We start from the raw sequence: 15,947 nt of genomic DNA on the forward strand, positions 1-15,947 counted from the left end.
GGACTTGCAGGATGCTTATTTCCACATCCCCATCCTGCCTGCCCACAGACGTTACCTACGATTCGTGGTAGGTCACGAGCACTTTCAGTTTACCGTGCTCCCCTTCAGTCTTACCAGCGCCCCTCGGGTGTTCACAAAAGTGATGGCGGTGGTTGCAGCTCATCTGCGCAGGTTAGGGGTCTCAGTCTTCCCCTTCCTAGACGACTGGCTGTTGAGAGCAGACTCACCCCAGAAAATCGTCTCCCACCTTCAGACTACGGCGAACCTCCTGCACACGCTGGGGTTCACTATAAACGTGCCGAAGTCACTCCTGACTCCCTCTCAGATGCTCCCTTTCATCTGAGCTGTTCTGGACACAGTGCAGTTTCTGGCTTATCCTCCCAATAGGCAAGTCCAAGACATTCAGGCAATGATTCCGATCTTTCGGCTTCGGTCTTGGGTTTCAGTGAGACTGACTCTGAGGCTGCTGGGCCTCATGGCCTCCTGCATCCTGCTAGTAGCACATGCCAAATGGCATATGCAGGCTCCGCAGTGGGACCAGTGGGAAGTGGAAGTTCCAGTGGGCGCAGCATCAGGAGAATCTCTCCGACATGGTCCAGATCTCGGAGGGGACTGCAAAAGACCTGCAGTGGTGGCTTTCGAATCCGCATTGGGTCCACAGCAGATCCATCTCCCTTCCCCAGCCAGATCTCTCTATAGTGACAGATGCGTCACTTCTGGGTTGGGGCGGCCACATGGGAGAGGCGGAGGCCAGAGGGCTCTGGTTTCCGGCGGAGTCTTAGCTCCATATCAACTCCGGGTGATCAGGCTTGCGTTGAAAGCATTCCTTCCCTCTCTCAAAGGGAAAGTGGTGCAGGTGTTCACTGACAATACTACCACCATGTGGTACTGCAACAAACAGGGCGGAGTAGGGCCCTGGACCCTTTGTCAATAGGCACTACGCCTCTGGACACGGCTGGAACATCAGGGCATCACCCTGATGGTTCTACGTCTGGCAGGTTCCCTCAACGCCAGAGCGGACGAACTCAGTCGTCGATGCACAGCCAATCACGAATGGCGTCTCCATCCGGAGGTGGTGCAAGGTCTCTTTCAGCAGTGGGGAGAGCCTTGGTTAGATCTGTTCGCCTCCGCAGAGAACGCGCAATGTCAGCTGTTTTGCCCATTGGAGTTTCCAAGGCGGCACTCGCTCTAAGACGCTTTTCGTCTCGAGCAGAACTCCGGCCTCCTTTCCGCCTATATCTCTTCTGCCCAGCGTTCTCAAGAAGATCAGGAACGACCAGGCCCAAGTCAGCTCAGTGGCTCTGGACTGGGCACGGAGAGTATGGTATCCAGAGCTATTGAACATGTCCATCGATCCTCCACTCAGACTGCCTCTTTGGGTGGATCTTCTGTCGCAGCAACAGGGGACGGTCTTCATCCAACCTGTCCAACCTCCACCTTCATGCGTGGATATTGAGCAGCGACAGTTAACGACTTTTGATCTTCCACCTGAAGTCTGCGATGTTATCTTGCCATCCAGACGTCCCTCAACCAAAACTGTATACGCCTGTCGTTGGAATAAATTTGTGGCATGGTGTCCCAACAAATCTGTTGATCCCCTTTCAGCCCCTCTCTCCGAGGTTCTTCTGTACATTCTTTCTTTGGCCCAGCAGGGCTCTGCTTTGGGCACCCTTAAAGGGTATTTATCTGCCAGTTCGGCCTTCCTTAGGTTACCTGATCAGCCCTCACTTTTAGAATCTCGTATTGTGAGTAGATTCATAAAAGGCCTCACCCATTTATTTCCTCTCACTTCATTTATCATGCCTCAGTGGGACCTCAATCTTGTCCTTACTTATTTGATGTGTACTCCCTTTGAGCCAATGCATAATTGTCCCTTGCAGCTACTCACCTTCAAAACTGTCTTTCTTGTTGCTATCACCTCTGCTCGCAGGGTGAGTGAGCTTCAGGCCCTTTTCTCAAAACCTCTATACTTGTCTGTGCACCCTGACAAAGTAGTGTTGCGCACTAAGGCTTCCTTCCTTCCTAAGATTGTTACACCTTTTCATGTAGGCCAGTCCATCACTCTGCCTACTTTCTACGCACCCCCACATCCTTCCCATGAGGAGGAGAGACTCCACCGTCTGGACCCAAAAAGAGCATTGGCGTTCTACCTCAATCATACTAAAGATATCTGATAGAGACTTCTAGCTGCAGCTTCCTTACCTTAGAATTCCCTGGCGTCAGCTTCGAATCCGGAGTTTTTTGTGAGCAGTACCCTGTGCGTGCGCCGTCGGACGGCGTCGTTCGGATCCGCGTGCGTCGACCAGCTCCGCGTGCGTCGCCAGCGTCGTTGGAGTCATCTATGACGTCACGGTTGTCTATATAGACGCCATCTCGGCGCGTGTACGTCAGTTCTTTTCCTTCCGCGCCAGTTAAGCGCAGTTTCGGAAAGAGCTACCCTGCTTCAACGGTTTGTCGATGCTTTTTTTTGACTGTTTGGAGTCATGTCTTTGAGAAAGACAGGATTCAAGCCGTGTGGTGCGTGTCATCGCACCATGTCGGTGACGGATCCGCACCGAGTTTGTCTTTGGTGCTTGGACAAGGACCACGATTCCACCTCGTGCTTCGAGGGAGAGATCCCTTAAGCTTCTTGCGGCCCGACATTCGTCTTCAGTCGGCGCGACTCCGCGGAGGTCACGGTCCCGCAGTAGGAGGAGGTCGCGGCACCGCTCCCAGAGCCCCAAGTCCTCTTCCTCGCACTCGAGGTCATCGGAAGGTAAGAGGCACAAGAAGAAGAAGAAGTCCAAGCGGACTTCGTCTTCGCCACGCCCGTCGACCGACGAGGCGTCTAGGGAACATCGACGTTCCGAGCGCAGTTCTGCGGAGCTGTCGCCAGGGTCGACTCCGCGTCTTCCCCCCTTTCCGGGGACCGGATCGACCCCCGCTCAAATTAAAGAATTTTACGAGGCCATGCGTCTCGTTTTTGAGTGGGCTGTACCCTCGGGTGGGTCTTCGGGCCCCGCGGGGGTCAGCAGGGGCCCCTTCGGATTTGACGCCGGCGGCTTCGGCCTCGGCGCTGTTGGGGACCTCAGGATCCGATAACGGATCCGGACCGGCACCGGTTTCACACAGTCGACCTCCTTTGGTGCCGGGTCCGACGTCGACGATTCCGCCACCGGTGCCCACCGGTGGCAGCCCCATCCTTATTCCAGATGATCCGGTCCGACGTCATACGACGTCGACTTCGACGGAGCCGATTCGGCCCAGATCATTGTCTGAGCATTATTTGGAACAGCCAGACGCAGGAGAGGAATGGGAGGGGTCTGAGGACCCTTTAGAATCAGGTTTGCAACAGGACTGGTATGTGGATCTAGGGGAGGCCAGTGGACTGGACACATCTCCAGATACTGGTATGCTCTCTCCTCCTAATGTGGCTACGGAGGAGGGGGCTTCTTTCGCTATGGTGGTGCGTAGGGCAGCTGAGGTCTTGGACCTAGATTTGCCTACAGTGCCAGTCAGGACAAATATCCTGACAGAAGTGCTTCAGCCGGGGGTGTCAACATCAGAACCGTTGTTGCCCTTCAATGAGGCTCTTACAGACGTCCTTCTGGGTACGTGGTCCAAACCCAGCACAGGGGCTCCTGTGAATAGGACGGTCGGTCGCTGCCATAGACCCGCTCCCAGCGACCCTAGTTTCCTAACACAACACCCCACTCCTGAGAGCTTGGTTGTCCAAGCCTCTACTTCACGTGGTGCCTTCCCTTCCGCTCCCCCGGATAGGGAATCCAAGAGGCTGGATCAGCTTGGGAAGAAGATGTTTTCTTCCTCCAGCCTGGCATTGAGGTCTGTAAACACCTTTTGCCTATTGGGCCGTTATTCCCATACTTTATGGGATACGGTGGCGCAACTGCTGCCCCAGGTCCCGGAGGGCGTGCGGGACACTCTCACCCAGGCTGTAAAGGATGGGAGAGATGCAGCCAAGTTTACAATCCGGTGTGGCTTGGATACGACCGACTCGCTGGGCAGAGCGATTTCATCGTCAGTGGCACTTCGTCGCCACGCCTGGCTACGTTCCACGGGTTTTTCAGGGGATGTTCAGTCCAGCTTGATGGACATGCCTTTTGATGGCTCTCGCCTTTTTGGCGAAAAGGCAGACTCCGCGCTTGAGAGGTTCAAGGATTCTCAAGCCACGGCCAGATCCTTGGGCCTTTCAACGCCGAGGCTTCGGGAGGGGCGAGGTACCACGCCAGCCACAGTTTAGCCACCGTCCTCAGGCTTCACAGCATCCCGAAGAGGACGTGGTCGTGGTACCATCAGACCCAGAGGGTCTGGCCAGCGGTCGGCCGCCACACAGCCCCCCTCCACTGCACCCAAGCCCTCCTAGTGTGGTTCTGCGGGATCACGTCCGTCCAGTTGGAGGGAGGATTTGTTTTCATCTCCCTCACTGGCTTTCCATCACCACGGACAAGTGGGTCCTGCAGATCATACGGAAGGGCTACTCCCTTCCCTTCCAGTCTTTCCCTCCTTCTATCCCTCCGACAAAGGAATGGCTGATGGAGGACCATTTAGCTTTGCTCCGCGAGGAAGTTTCGGCTCTTTTGGCCAAGGGAGCCATAGAAAGAGTCCCGATATCAGAAGTAGGCAGTGGTTTTTATTCCCGCTACTTTCTGATTCCCAAAAAGAAAAAAGGCCTACACCCTATTTTGGATTTAAGGGACGTCAATCTCTTCCTCAAGAAGGAGAAATTCAAGATGCTCACTCTTGCTCAGGTTGTGTCTGCCCTAGACCAAGGAGACTGGATGGTAGCGCTGGATTTGCAGGATGAGTATTTCCATATTCCCATCCTGCCAAGCCACAGGCGTTACCTGCGGTTCAAGGTGGACCACGAGCACTTTCAGTTTACCGTGCTTCCTTTCGGTCTCACCAGTGCCCCTCGGGTGTTCACAAAGGTGATGGCGGTGGTGGCAGCTCATTTGCGCAGGTCAGGGATTTCAGTCTTCCCCTACCTGGACGATTGGCTGTTGAAGGCTCCTACGCCCCAGGCTCTCGTCACCCACCTCCAGGCGACGGCGGACCTCTTGCATTCGCTGGGGTTCACTATAAATGTGCTGAAGTCACACCTGACTCCCTCTCAGAAGCTCTCTTTCATCGGACCTGTTCTGGACACAGTGCAGTATCGGGCTTATCCTCCCGATCAGCGGGTTCAGGATATTCAGGTTATGATTCCGATGTTTCGGCCTCTATCCTGGATCTCGGTGAGACAGACTCTGAGGCTGCTGGGACTCATGGCTTCCTGCATCCTGTTGGTCAAGCATGCCAGATGGCGCATGAGGGCTCTGCAGTGGGACCTGAAGTTCCAATGGGCACAGCATCAGGGAAATCTTACCGACGTAGTTCAGATCTCGGAGAGGACTGCGGAAGATCTGCAGTGGTGGTTAGTGAACTGCGAGTGGGTCAAGGGCAGACCCCTATCCCTTCCCCAACCAGATCTAACGGTAGTGACAGATGCGTCACTTCTGGGATGGGGCGGCCATCTGGGGGAGGTGGAGATCAGAGGTCACTGGTCTCCGGCAGAATCCGGGCTCCACATCAATTTGTTGGAGCTTCGGGCGATCCGGCTAGCATTAAAAGCATTTCTTCCTGTTGTGAAAGGGAAGGTGGTGCAGGTGTTCACGGACAACACTACCGCAATGTGGTACTGCAACAAGCAGGGCGGTGTGGGGTCGTGGACCCTTTGTCAAGAGGCTTTACATCTCTGGACATGGCTGGAACAGCAGGGCATGACCCTGGTGGTTCAACACCTGGCAGGTTCTCTGAACGCCAGAGCAGACGAACTCAGCCGAAAATGCTTAGAGGATCAAGAATGGTGTCTCCATACGGAGGTGGCGCAAGGGCTCTTTCAGCAGTGGGGAGAGCCTTGGTTAGATCTGTTCGCCTCCGCAGAGAATGTGCAATGTCAGCAGTTTTGCGCGTTGGAGTTTCCAAGGGGGCTATCGCTAGGCGACGCTTTTCGTCGCGAGTGGAGTTCAGGCCTCCTGTCCGCCTTTCCGCCTATACCACTTCTGCCCAGAGTTCTCAAGAAAATCAAGAACGACCGGGCCCAAGTAATCCTTGTGGCTCTGGATTGGGCACAGAGAGTTTGGTATCCAGAGCTTCTCAAAATTAGCATCGGTCCTCCAATCAGGCTGCCTCTTCGGGAGGATCTTCTGTCACAGCAGCAGGGGAAGGTTCTCCACCCGAACCTGTCAACTCTGCGCCTTCATGCGTGGAGGTTGAGCGGCGACAGTTGATGGTTTCTGACCTCCCCCCCTAGGTCTGTGATGTCATTCTGGCAGCCAGGCGTCCCTCTACTAAGTCGATCTACGCCTGCCGTTGGAAACGTTTTGTTTCTTATTGTTCAGAGAGGTCTATTGATCCTCTTTCTTCTTCTCTGTCTAACATCCTTTTGTTTATTTTGTCTCTTGCCCAGCAGGGTTCCTCCTTGGGGACTCTCAAGGGCTATCTTGCAGCCTTATCGGCTTTTCTTCAGTTGCCTGATCAACCATCTCTGTTTAAATCACCTATAGTACAGAGGTTTTTGAAAGGGCTCGTACATCTGTTTCCGCCTGTGCCTTTCGTTATGCCCCAGTGGGATCTTAATCTGGTTCTTACCTTCCTTATGTGTGCTCCTTTCGAGCCTTTGCATAACTGTCCTCTCCGGCTGCTCACTATTAAGACAGCCTTTTTGGTGGCAATTACATCTGCCAGGAGAATAAGTAAGCTGCAGGCTTTATCTTATAAACCTCCTTATCTCATGATATATCCTGACAAGGTGGTGTTGAGAACTCGTGCCTCTTTCCTCCCCAAGGTGGTGACCCCTTTCCATCTGGGTCAAAATATCACCCTGCCCACCTTCTTTGCACCACCGCATCCCTCTAAGGAAGAGGAGCGTCTCCATCAACTGGACCCAAAAAGAGCGTTATCGTTCTACCTTGACCGCACTAAAGAGTTCCGGGTGGACGACCAACTCTTTGTGGGGTACGTTGGTGCAAAGAAGGGTCGGCAGTACAGAAGCGATCCATTTCGCACTGGGTCGTTCTCTGTATAAAAATGTGCTACGCTTTGGCCAAGAAACAACCTCTTGAGGGCTTGCGTGCTCATTCCACCAGAGCAACTGCTGCTTCCACTGCATTAGCACGCAGAGTTCCTGTCCTGGACATATGTCAGGCCGCAACGTGGGCTTCCTTACACACGTTTGCGAAGCACTACTGCCTGGACAGTCAGGTGAGGAGAGAGGGGCATTTTGCCCGTTCTGTCTTACAGGACTTCCTTGTATAAAAAAAAATAAAAAAATTAAAGCTCCTTCAGGCCCACCACCATGGGTTATAGCTTGGGTATCTATTCTAAGGTAAGGAAGCTGCAGCTAGAAATCTCTATCAGATGAACAAGTTACTTACCTTCGGTAACGAGGTATCTGGTAGAGACTCTATCTAGCTGCAAATTCCTTACACCCACCCAAGCCTCCCCGCTCTGGGGAATTTTTTCTCATGTACATATGTGTTTATATGTATATATATATATATATATATGTTTCATTTTGGCAACTTTTTGCCTTTCTTACAGACATGATAGTGTTTTTCTCCAAACAGTCAGAGAGGTTAAAAGTGTATTGGTTGGTTCTTCCAGGACTCTGTGCTTCTGGCGCGGGAAGTTGTGGAAAAGAACTGACGTACGCGCGCCAAGACGGCGTCTATATAGACAACCGTGACGTCATAGACGACTCCAACGACGCTGGCGACGCACGCGGAGCTGGTCGACGCATGCGGATCCGAACGACGCCGTCCAACGGCGCACGCGCAGGGTACTGCTCACAAAAAACTCCGGATTCGAAGCTGACGCCAGGGAATTCTAAGGTAAGGAATCTGCAGCTAGATAGAGTCTCTACCAGATACCTCGTTACCGAAGGTAAGCAACTTGTTCTTCCGGGTGGAACTCTTTGTTGGGTATGTGGGTGTGAAAAAAGGGAAGGCGGTGCAAAAGCGTACCATCTCTCGATGGGTGCTTCTTTGCATCAAAATGTGCTACGCTTTGGCCAAGAAACAACCTCCTGAGGGCTTGCGTGCTCATTCCACCAGAGCAACTGCTGCTTCCACTGCATTAGCACGCAGAGTTCCTGTCCTGGATATCTGCCAGGCAGCTACATGGGCGTCTCTGCACACGTTTGCTAAACACTACTGTCTGGACAGTCAGGTCCGTCGGGACGGCTACTTTGGTCGTTCGGTCCTGCAGGACTTCCTAGTATGATCTTGGTTCGCAGCCCACCACCGAGGATGGAATTTTTGGGTATCTATTCTAAGGTAAGGAATCTGCAGCTAGAAGTCTCTATCAGATGTACAAGTTACTTACCTTCGGTAACGAAATATCTGGTAGAGACATATTCTAGTTGCAGATTCCCTACCGCCCACCCATCATCCCTGCTCGCGAACTGATTTCTAGGGACAGAGATTCCCTTTTCAGGTCCTTAGCTCTGGCGCACCAATCTCAGTGTTCTTAGCGGCTCTGCGGTTAGGCGTGGAAAGTCGTCAAAAGAAACTAACGTCACTGTGCGAAGGCGGCGTCTATATACTACTCCCGACATCATCACAGCGACTACGACGCCCGGGGAGTCGACCGACACCACCTAGCGACGTGCAAGGGTATTGCTTGAGGAAAAATCTCTGACACCAGTTTGACGCCTGGGGGAAATTCTAAGGTAAGGAATCTGCAACTAGAATATGTCGCTACCAGATATTTCGTTACCGAAGGTAAGTAACTTGTACGTCACACTGTTTCTTTTCCCTTCACCGTGTCACTGACCATACATAGTGAAACCATTTATAGTGCCCACAGGCAGATTAAAGATGAATTATATTGGTCCTAACAAAAAAGTCCAAAGCCTCCTTTAGAGCATTTCAGTGGGGCTGAAACACGTTGGCCTGATTGAGGATAAAATATTTTATTTTCCTCGCCTTTGTTTTTAACTTTACCAGGAGGCGGCTGCAATAAACTCTATAGGTTACATCTAGGTAATAATATTAATGTATTCCTGTTTCCTCACACCTTTGCTTTACACGATGAACGTGCCTACATCTAAACATATCATCTTGCTGAAAGTATTCCTTCAGTCGTGATGTTGAGCCCACTCATTTATTCAACACAGGGGAGGGACAGCTCCTAAGATAAAGCATGCTACCTATGGTGGGTAAGAGTTTGGTTCCTAAGAAAAAGGACTCCTGTCGCTAGTGCCCTGAAGAGCCATTTAAATTGTATACCTTTGTTTGAAGTTTCCTGAATTCTTTCTATATGTTTTGTTCTTGAGTCCTAGTGGTAGATTGTTATTAACTCGGGGCGATGGGGATGGGAACGGGGGGTTGAGGGTAGCACGCTTGCATTTTACCTTTTCCTTCTTTTTAGAGAGAACCAAAGACGTTCTTTCACCATCGTGCTGAAAGTCACCTGGATTGATGCTGTGGAAGTCAAATGCTCTGCACCTGAGTAGCAAACCATTGACTCACTGTGTCAAGAACTCAACTTGAGTTTAGAGTTTATGAAGTTGAGGTGGAAAAATAGGGTCTCCAAGACTAAATTGTTAGAGTTTCTAGTTTTCTGCATTTATAGTAAGCTTTCTTCTTTCTCGTTGTCTTCTCACATATGAAGTCCTGCATCTGAACTATTCTGAAGCCGTGTGTGGGCACAGTAACACTATCCATCAGGCTGGTCCGTAGAGATTGTAAAGTGTACCGGTTTGCCCCACCTTTTCGCTTCACTGACCAGGCCTATCTACGTCCTCCCTTCCTAGTCCGCATTAAACCAATGTGCGGAAGTGGTACCGCTAGACAGAGTCTTGGCACAAGAAAGAGACCTGATCTTCCAAGTGCCACTAGTCCACCAGCAGCTGTGCTGCACGGGAGAACCACTCTGCGCATTCAACACTGCATCGAAAAGATGCACTGCCATGGAGGAGAGGCCTGGGGAAATGGTGCGGTATTCTTTTTCTCCTTTGGTAGGATTGATGGCATTGTCAGTCCTGCTAACTAATAACTTATTAACGCAGTAAAAACTTAGATCTCAAAGAAATTCTAAAATCTGGGCCCAAAGCTTTACAACTAATTTAGAGTGTAGTTTTTCGAATTTGTGGATTTCCATAAGGTTTCAAGGCCTACTCTTGGAACACTGCAGTGGATGTCCAGGGATATTTCGGAAATCCCCAAGAGAATTTGCATTTCCATTCAGGGCCGGACTTGGAACCGTAAGCGGCCATGCCAATATATATTCAAACCACCTCCCTCTCTGTTTCTTTTTTTCCATTTTTTTCTCTCGTTTTGCCTGTTGTGCCTTCTGCCACAAAACTCAGGAAGCGGGACACAAAGGCAAGGGCCGTGGACATTAAAAAATTGGGCTGCATTGGTTCCTCCGCCCAGGGAAATGCCCGATGGCATTGATAGCCAATCCAGCCCCATTCATGGATACAAACACATCATTTTGTGGGTCTGACTGTCTGAAATGCACGCGCCTCACTTTACTGCGAAGTACCCTTAAAGCTTACTGGGATCACATAATATGGCTGTAACTTCATTTTAACAGAGCAAATTCACCATTTATGAATGGCAGGAGAATATTTGCACTTGTAAATCAAGTGCAACTCAGTTGACACAAACAAATGTTTATTTGAATGGGACCCAAAGAGACCACTCAGCGTGAGATGTGCTCTAATCAAATATCGTTGTTAGTAGTATACTTTTCAATCTTTTTGTCAGCTAGAAGCAATAACAATACAAAGAAACACGGGAAACACATGCAGATAATAACACAAATTGAATCTTGTAGCATAAAAAAGCAAATTTCATTATAAAATGCAATCATGCTGGCACACTCTTCATCCCTTACTGAGCCCTACGAGTATTCAACCCAGCAGACCAAATAGAAGATGCTACTGAATAATATAGCTTACGGGAGGGAAAAGGGGTGGCGGGGCAAAAAAAAAAAAAAGAAAAACGTACCTTTTTCCCATGCCACTCTGATGTGCTCTACTCTGCTCTGGTCTTGCATTGCAGGCACAGGCTCCCAGCCTGCCCTGTCAGCATGAAAGCAGCGGTAGGATTGGACGGTGCACCCAGTCAGGGCGCTCCGAGACACAGTGAGAGCCTCTACCTGCCCTCTCCATCCTGGAAATGCAGTGCCGGGTTGGAGAGAGCCTAGTGCGCATGTATGTTTCTCTGGTCTGAGACAGCTGGCTAAACATGCATGCACACTGGGGGGAGTGCTGTACACTCCCCTTCTGTCCCTGTCACGCCCATGGCCTCGCCCCTTTTACAGTAAAAACATAATAAACATAGTTTATTATGTTTTTACTGTAAAAGTTTTGCTGCTGCTGCTGGCAGAGGGGCGAGGCTCCTCCGCCATAGCATAGGAGCCGCCCATGGTCAGCGCTATGTCAGTCATGGAACGCAGATCTACAGGATCTTTGGGTAATTCTTAAATAATGAGATCAATCGCTTTCTTTGGGTACTGTAAGGTTAAGTGCAGAAAAGCATAGGATGCAAGATTGATTTTTCTGACCCCCCCATCTCCCTGAACGGCTATCCTTAACCACAGAAGGACTCTGCTTGAAGTTAAGGTCACATGCCAGCACCGTAGTACAACCAAACTTAAGATATAAACTACTCAGACCTTCAGTGTGAATTAAATCAAGGTAATGTTCAAGGTGTACCTTTTCCTTGGAATCAGGGAGTCGTATTTAATGTCTCGGAGGGTTTTCATGCGTTTAGTATTCAAACACTTTGTGTATGCATTAATGAATGAAGGATTATCCTAAACGCCTCGAAACCTAGGGCCTGATTTAGAGTTTGGCGGACGGTTACTCCATCACAAATGTGACCCACAGCCCATCTGCCGTATTCTGATTCCCATAGGATATAATGGGATTGTAGTACGGCGGACGGGATATCCAAATAACCCCATCCGACAAACTCTAAATCAGGCCCCTAGTTTCTAAGAGTACCCCTGATATGTGATAGCCTTTGAGTTCTGGTCGCACCCGCAGAGGGTACAGTTTCTGGAATGTTTCTAAGATGGTCAGCTGCCGGGGGCTCGTGCGCAGTGGAAGTTAGTATAGAAGTGGGTACAGTGTGGATATGTCGGGAGTGGTCATAAATACTCTATACTTATTAGTAGTAATGACAGTGTTAATACTAATACTGAAAATAAGGCGGATAATACTAATACTGGTACTACAACTAAGTCATAATAATACTCTAAAAAATAATGTTATGTCTCATTGAATTGTAATTTCTCCCTTGCGATGAGGTGTTTTTGACTTCTCTCTTTGGGCAGCTTCCTCCACCTTTGCACGACAACTTGAAGAGGAGAGTGATCGAGAGATACAAGAAGTCTCTGTTTAGCCTGCAGAGTAATCCCTACAATCTGAAGTCAGAAATGAACAAGGTACGGCACTAACTGTAAATAGTATTCTGCGTCGTGGGGTCTTCATTGATAGTCATAAATGCCACATTATTCTCCAAGCATCGAGAAATGATTTCCTGGTAATTAAAAAGTGTTATTTTCTTATGTTTTACTTCCTCAGAGGTGTTCAGAGATCCTTCTCACACAAGCTGGAAAAAGAACTGGTTCTGGGATGTAAACTGCTTGTACAAGGCATAGTGGGAATGGTTGCCTCCCAAGCTCTTAAAGACACACGGCCTATTTCTGACTTTGGCGGACGGAAAAGCCTGTCCGCTTAAGTCCCGTCAGGTAGGTTACTGCTGGTGCGGCAGCCTTCCTGCCAGGCCCATTGCGAGTTTCCCGCTGGGTCAGCAGGCGGAAACAGAGTTTCCACCTGGTGGCCCAGCGGGAAATAGCTCACAGTATTGTCTCTGGCTCATAATAGAGCCGGCGGCAATGCTGTAGTGTGTAGGGTGCAGCAGCACCCGTCCCAATGTTCACTGACTGCTTTGCAGACCGTGCAATCATTGGGACAGGGCTGGCCAAGGGGGCCCCTGCACTGCCCATGAGAAGTGTATGGGCAGTGCAGCACCCGTCACAATGTTCACTGACTGCTTTGCAGACCGTGCAATCATTGGGACAGGGCTGGCCAAGGGGGCCCCTGCACTGCCCATGAGAAGTGTATGGGCAGTGCAGGCCCCCCCCCCGGAGCGGCGGTCCGACCAGAGTCGTAATGAGGGCCACAGTCTCCTTTTAACCCAATGTTCTCCACCCTCTAAGAGAAGACATCTACTGCTTCAAGTGCACTGATATTTTATTTTCTGAAGAACTGCGTTTTGGGGATCTGTCTTTGGAGAACTAAAAAGGTGCTTATTTCTCCATCATGGCTACTTTGCATGGTAGAATTGATGTCACTCTTTTTTCAGCACACTGCCTCCTGCCAGGCGGTTTGGAACTGCTTCCAAGTCAAAATGTTTCAATATGGCACCCTAGCAATTGGCATCTGTCCTAACATACTTCATATATATATTTTAGATAAGGGGCGACCCGGTAATCCTGGGGAACTTGCTAATCAATCAATTATGCAACACAGTGAAAGTTTACATGATAACCGCAATGCAGTTGTTGAAAAAGGTGACCGAATATGGAAACTGTTTGGGTGCTGATTTGCACATACACAAAGGTTTCTGAGAGTACTCTTAGAAACCCCTTCGCCCTTTGTGAATTCCCTATTTACTTCAACATAAAGGCAGTTCTGCATGCATTATATGTAGTCAGCAGCCGCATATGTGAATAAAGCCTTCGCATGAAAGTAATTGCACCTCGTTTTTCTTCCTCCCCAGATAGAGTATGTTTTGAAGAAACTCCTTTCTCTACGCCACCACCAATTCCAACACCTCCACCAATTCCACCACCTCCACCAATTCCACCACCTCCACCAATTCCAACACCTCCACCAATTCCAACACCTCTACTGATTCCACCACCTCTACCAATTCCAACACCTCCACCAATTCCACCACCTCTACTGATTCCACCACCTCTACCAATTTCAACACCTCCACCAATTCCACCACCTCTACCAATTCCAACACCTCCACCGATTCCAACACCTCCACCAATTCCACCACCTCTACTGATTCCACCACCTCAACCAATTCCAACACCACCACCAATTCCACCACCTCCACCAATTCCACCACCTCTACTGATTCCACCACCTCTACTGATTCCACCACCTCCACCAATTCCACCACCACTACCGATTCCAACACCTCCACCGATTCCAACACCTCTACTGATTCCAACACCTCCACCGATTCCAACACCTCTACTGATTCCAACACCTCCACCGATTCCAACACCTCCACCAATTCCACCACCACAACCAATTCCAACACCGCCACCAATTCCACCACCTCCATAAATTCCACCACCTCTACCGATTCCACCACCTCCACCGATTCCACCACCGATTCCACCACCTCTACCGATTCCACCACCTCCACTGATTCCAACACCTCCACCAATATCAACACCTCTAACAATCCACCACCTCTACCAATTCCCATGCCCACCCTGGAAAGAAATTTACTTTTCCTCTTGACAAGAGTACATTTCTCACTCTTTCATGGAACTCCTACTTTCCACCCGAGGGAGAACATATTAATACAGCCTACATGAGTAATACTATGCATCAGTACATCCTTTTTTTGAGTGCAAATACATGTCCTATGAATTAAAAAATGAGTTTGAACTCGTAACCTACAAAACCTTTCACTGTAAGTAAAACTTACGCGTGCAGGCAGCTTTGACAATAGGGCATCCATTATATAGTTCAACCCCAAAGTTCTAAATCCAGCCCCTCGGTATTACCATGGGCCTCTTTGGACAATTGGATTAATTGTTGGGTTTGTAGCTCCTGTTTTGAGCAAGTGGTAATTGAATGTGGATACTTCGCACTGGCTTGTGGTGTGGGAGTCGGGGCTTGGGCAGTGAGCAGAGCAGGTGAGAAGAGAGCAGGGGGAACATTTACTGCTTCCTCCATTCTGAAAGAAGGAGACGGGAGTGCACCAGATGCTTGGAGCTTTACACATGGACCAGTGTCTCCTGCTTGGAGTTACTGGGACCCAATAATACTGGGCCCGGCGACGCCAGGCAAGACAGAATGGCCAAGACATGGGGATACCACTCCGGGGCACTCTCAATGAGGGCCATAGTGGTTGCTGATATTCACTCTTTACTCATTGATTCTTCCCTGGCCCCACATGAGCAGGCCCACATCAGTTTCTAGCAGCTTCTCTTGACTCTTCATGTTGCCAAACATTAAGAGCGGTCCAAGATTTACTCAGGGAAGTGCGTGGGTTACACAATAGAGCTCTACAAAGCCTACAATATCGCTTAAGTCAATATTGAGCACATGCTTTTTTTTTTTTAAACATTTGGACTCAGGATGTGACGTAACAGCCTGAGCTGCGGACTTCGAGCTGCGGGAACCAGGTTTGAGTCTCGGCGTCGCTCAACATCCTGTGATTCTGGGCAAATCATTTAATCTTCTTGTGCATTCAATGCAGCGCCTTGAGACCCTCACGAGTGATTTGCTGTGCTTTACAAGCCCTGGATTCATTTAATTTAACTAAACACTAGGCACATTTAAAACTATAGAAACATGAAGACCCGACATCTGTAGCTTTTTCTGAGATAGACATGAGTGTAAGAACATTTCTCATTGTTAATGTAAAGTCCCTTTAATTGGTGTTTGTTACATATTTCACTACGTAAATCCCCTTCCTATTGCATTTGCCAGAATGTTACCAATGTGAAAACATTTCCACTGTATTTGTCACAGGGTGACTCCCATGCAAAGCCCCTTCCTACTGTGTTTGACACCAGGTCTGCACTAACTATGTCTCTATCAGATGTGAGAAACTGAACTACTTCATAGGCGGACCAGCACAGCTGCTCCCCAATCAGGATGCCATCGATCTACTTTTCACACTCAAATCCTG

General features: G+C 49.6%; 1 protein-coding gene across 1 annotated transcript in view; it reads left to right on the forward strand.

Annotated features, from left to right (window-relative positions):
• Positions 1–15,947, forward strand: part of NEK10 (NIMA related kinase 10) — a 681,202-nt gene that overhangs the window by 586,807 nt on the left and 78,448 nt on the right. The window contains exon 33 of the mRNA XM_069212020.1: positions 12,331–12,441. Coding sequence (XP_069068121.1) covers positions 12,331–12,441 — 111 coding nt within the window. The remainder of the gene's footprint in view (positions 1–12,330; positions 12,442–15,947) is intronic.

The sequence above is a fragment of the Pleurodeles waltl genome, chromosome 10 (genome assembly GCF_031143425.1).
Source record: "Pleurodeles waltl isolate 20211129_DDA chromosome 10, aPleWal1.hap1.20221129, whole genome shotgun sequence".
Lineage (NCBI taxonomy): Eukaryota > Metazoa > Chordata > Amphibia > Caudata > Salamandridae > Pleurodeles > Pleurodeles waltl.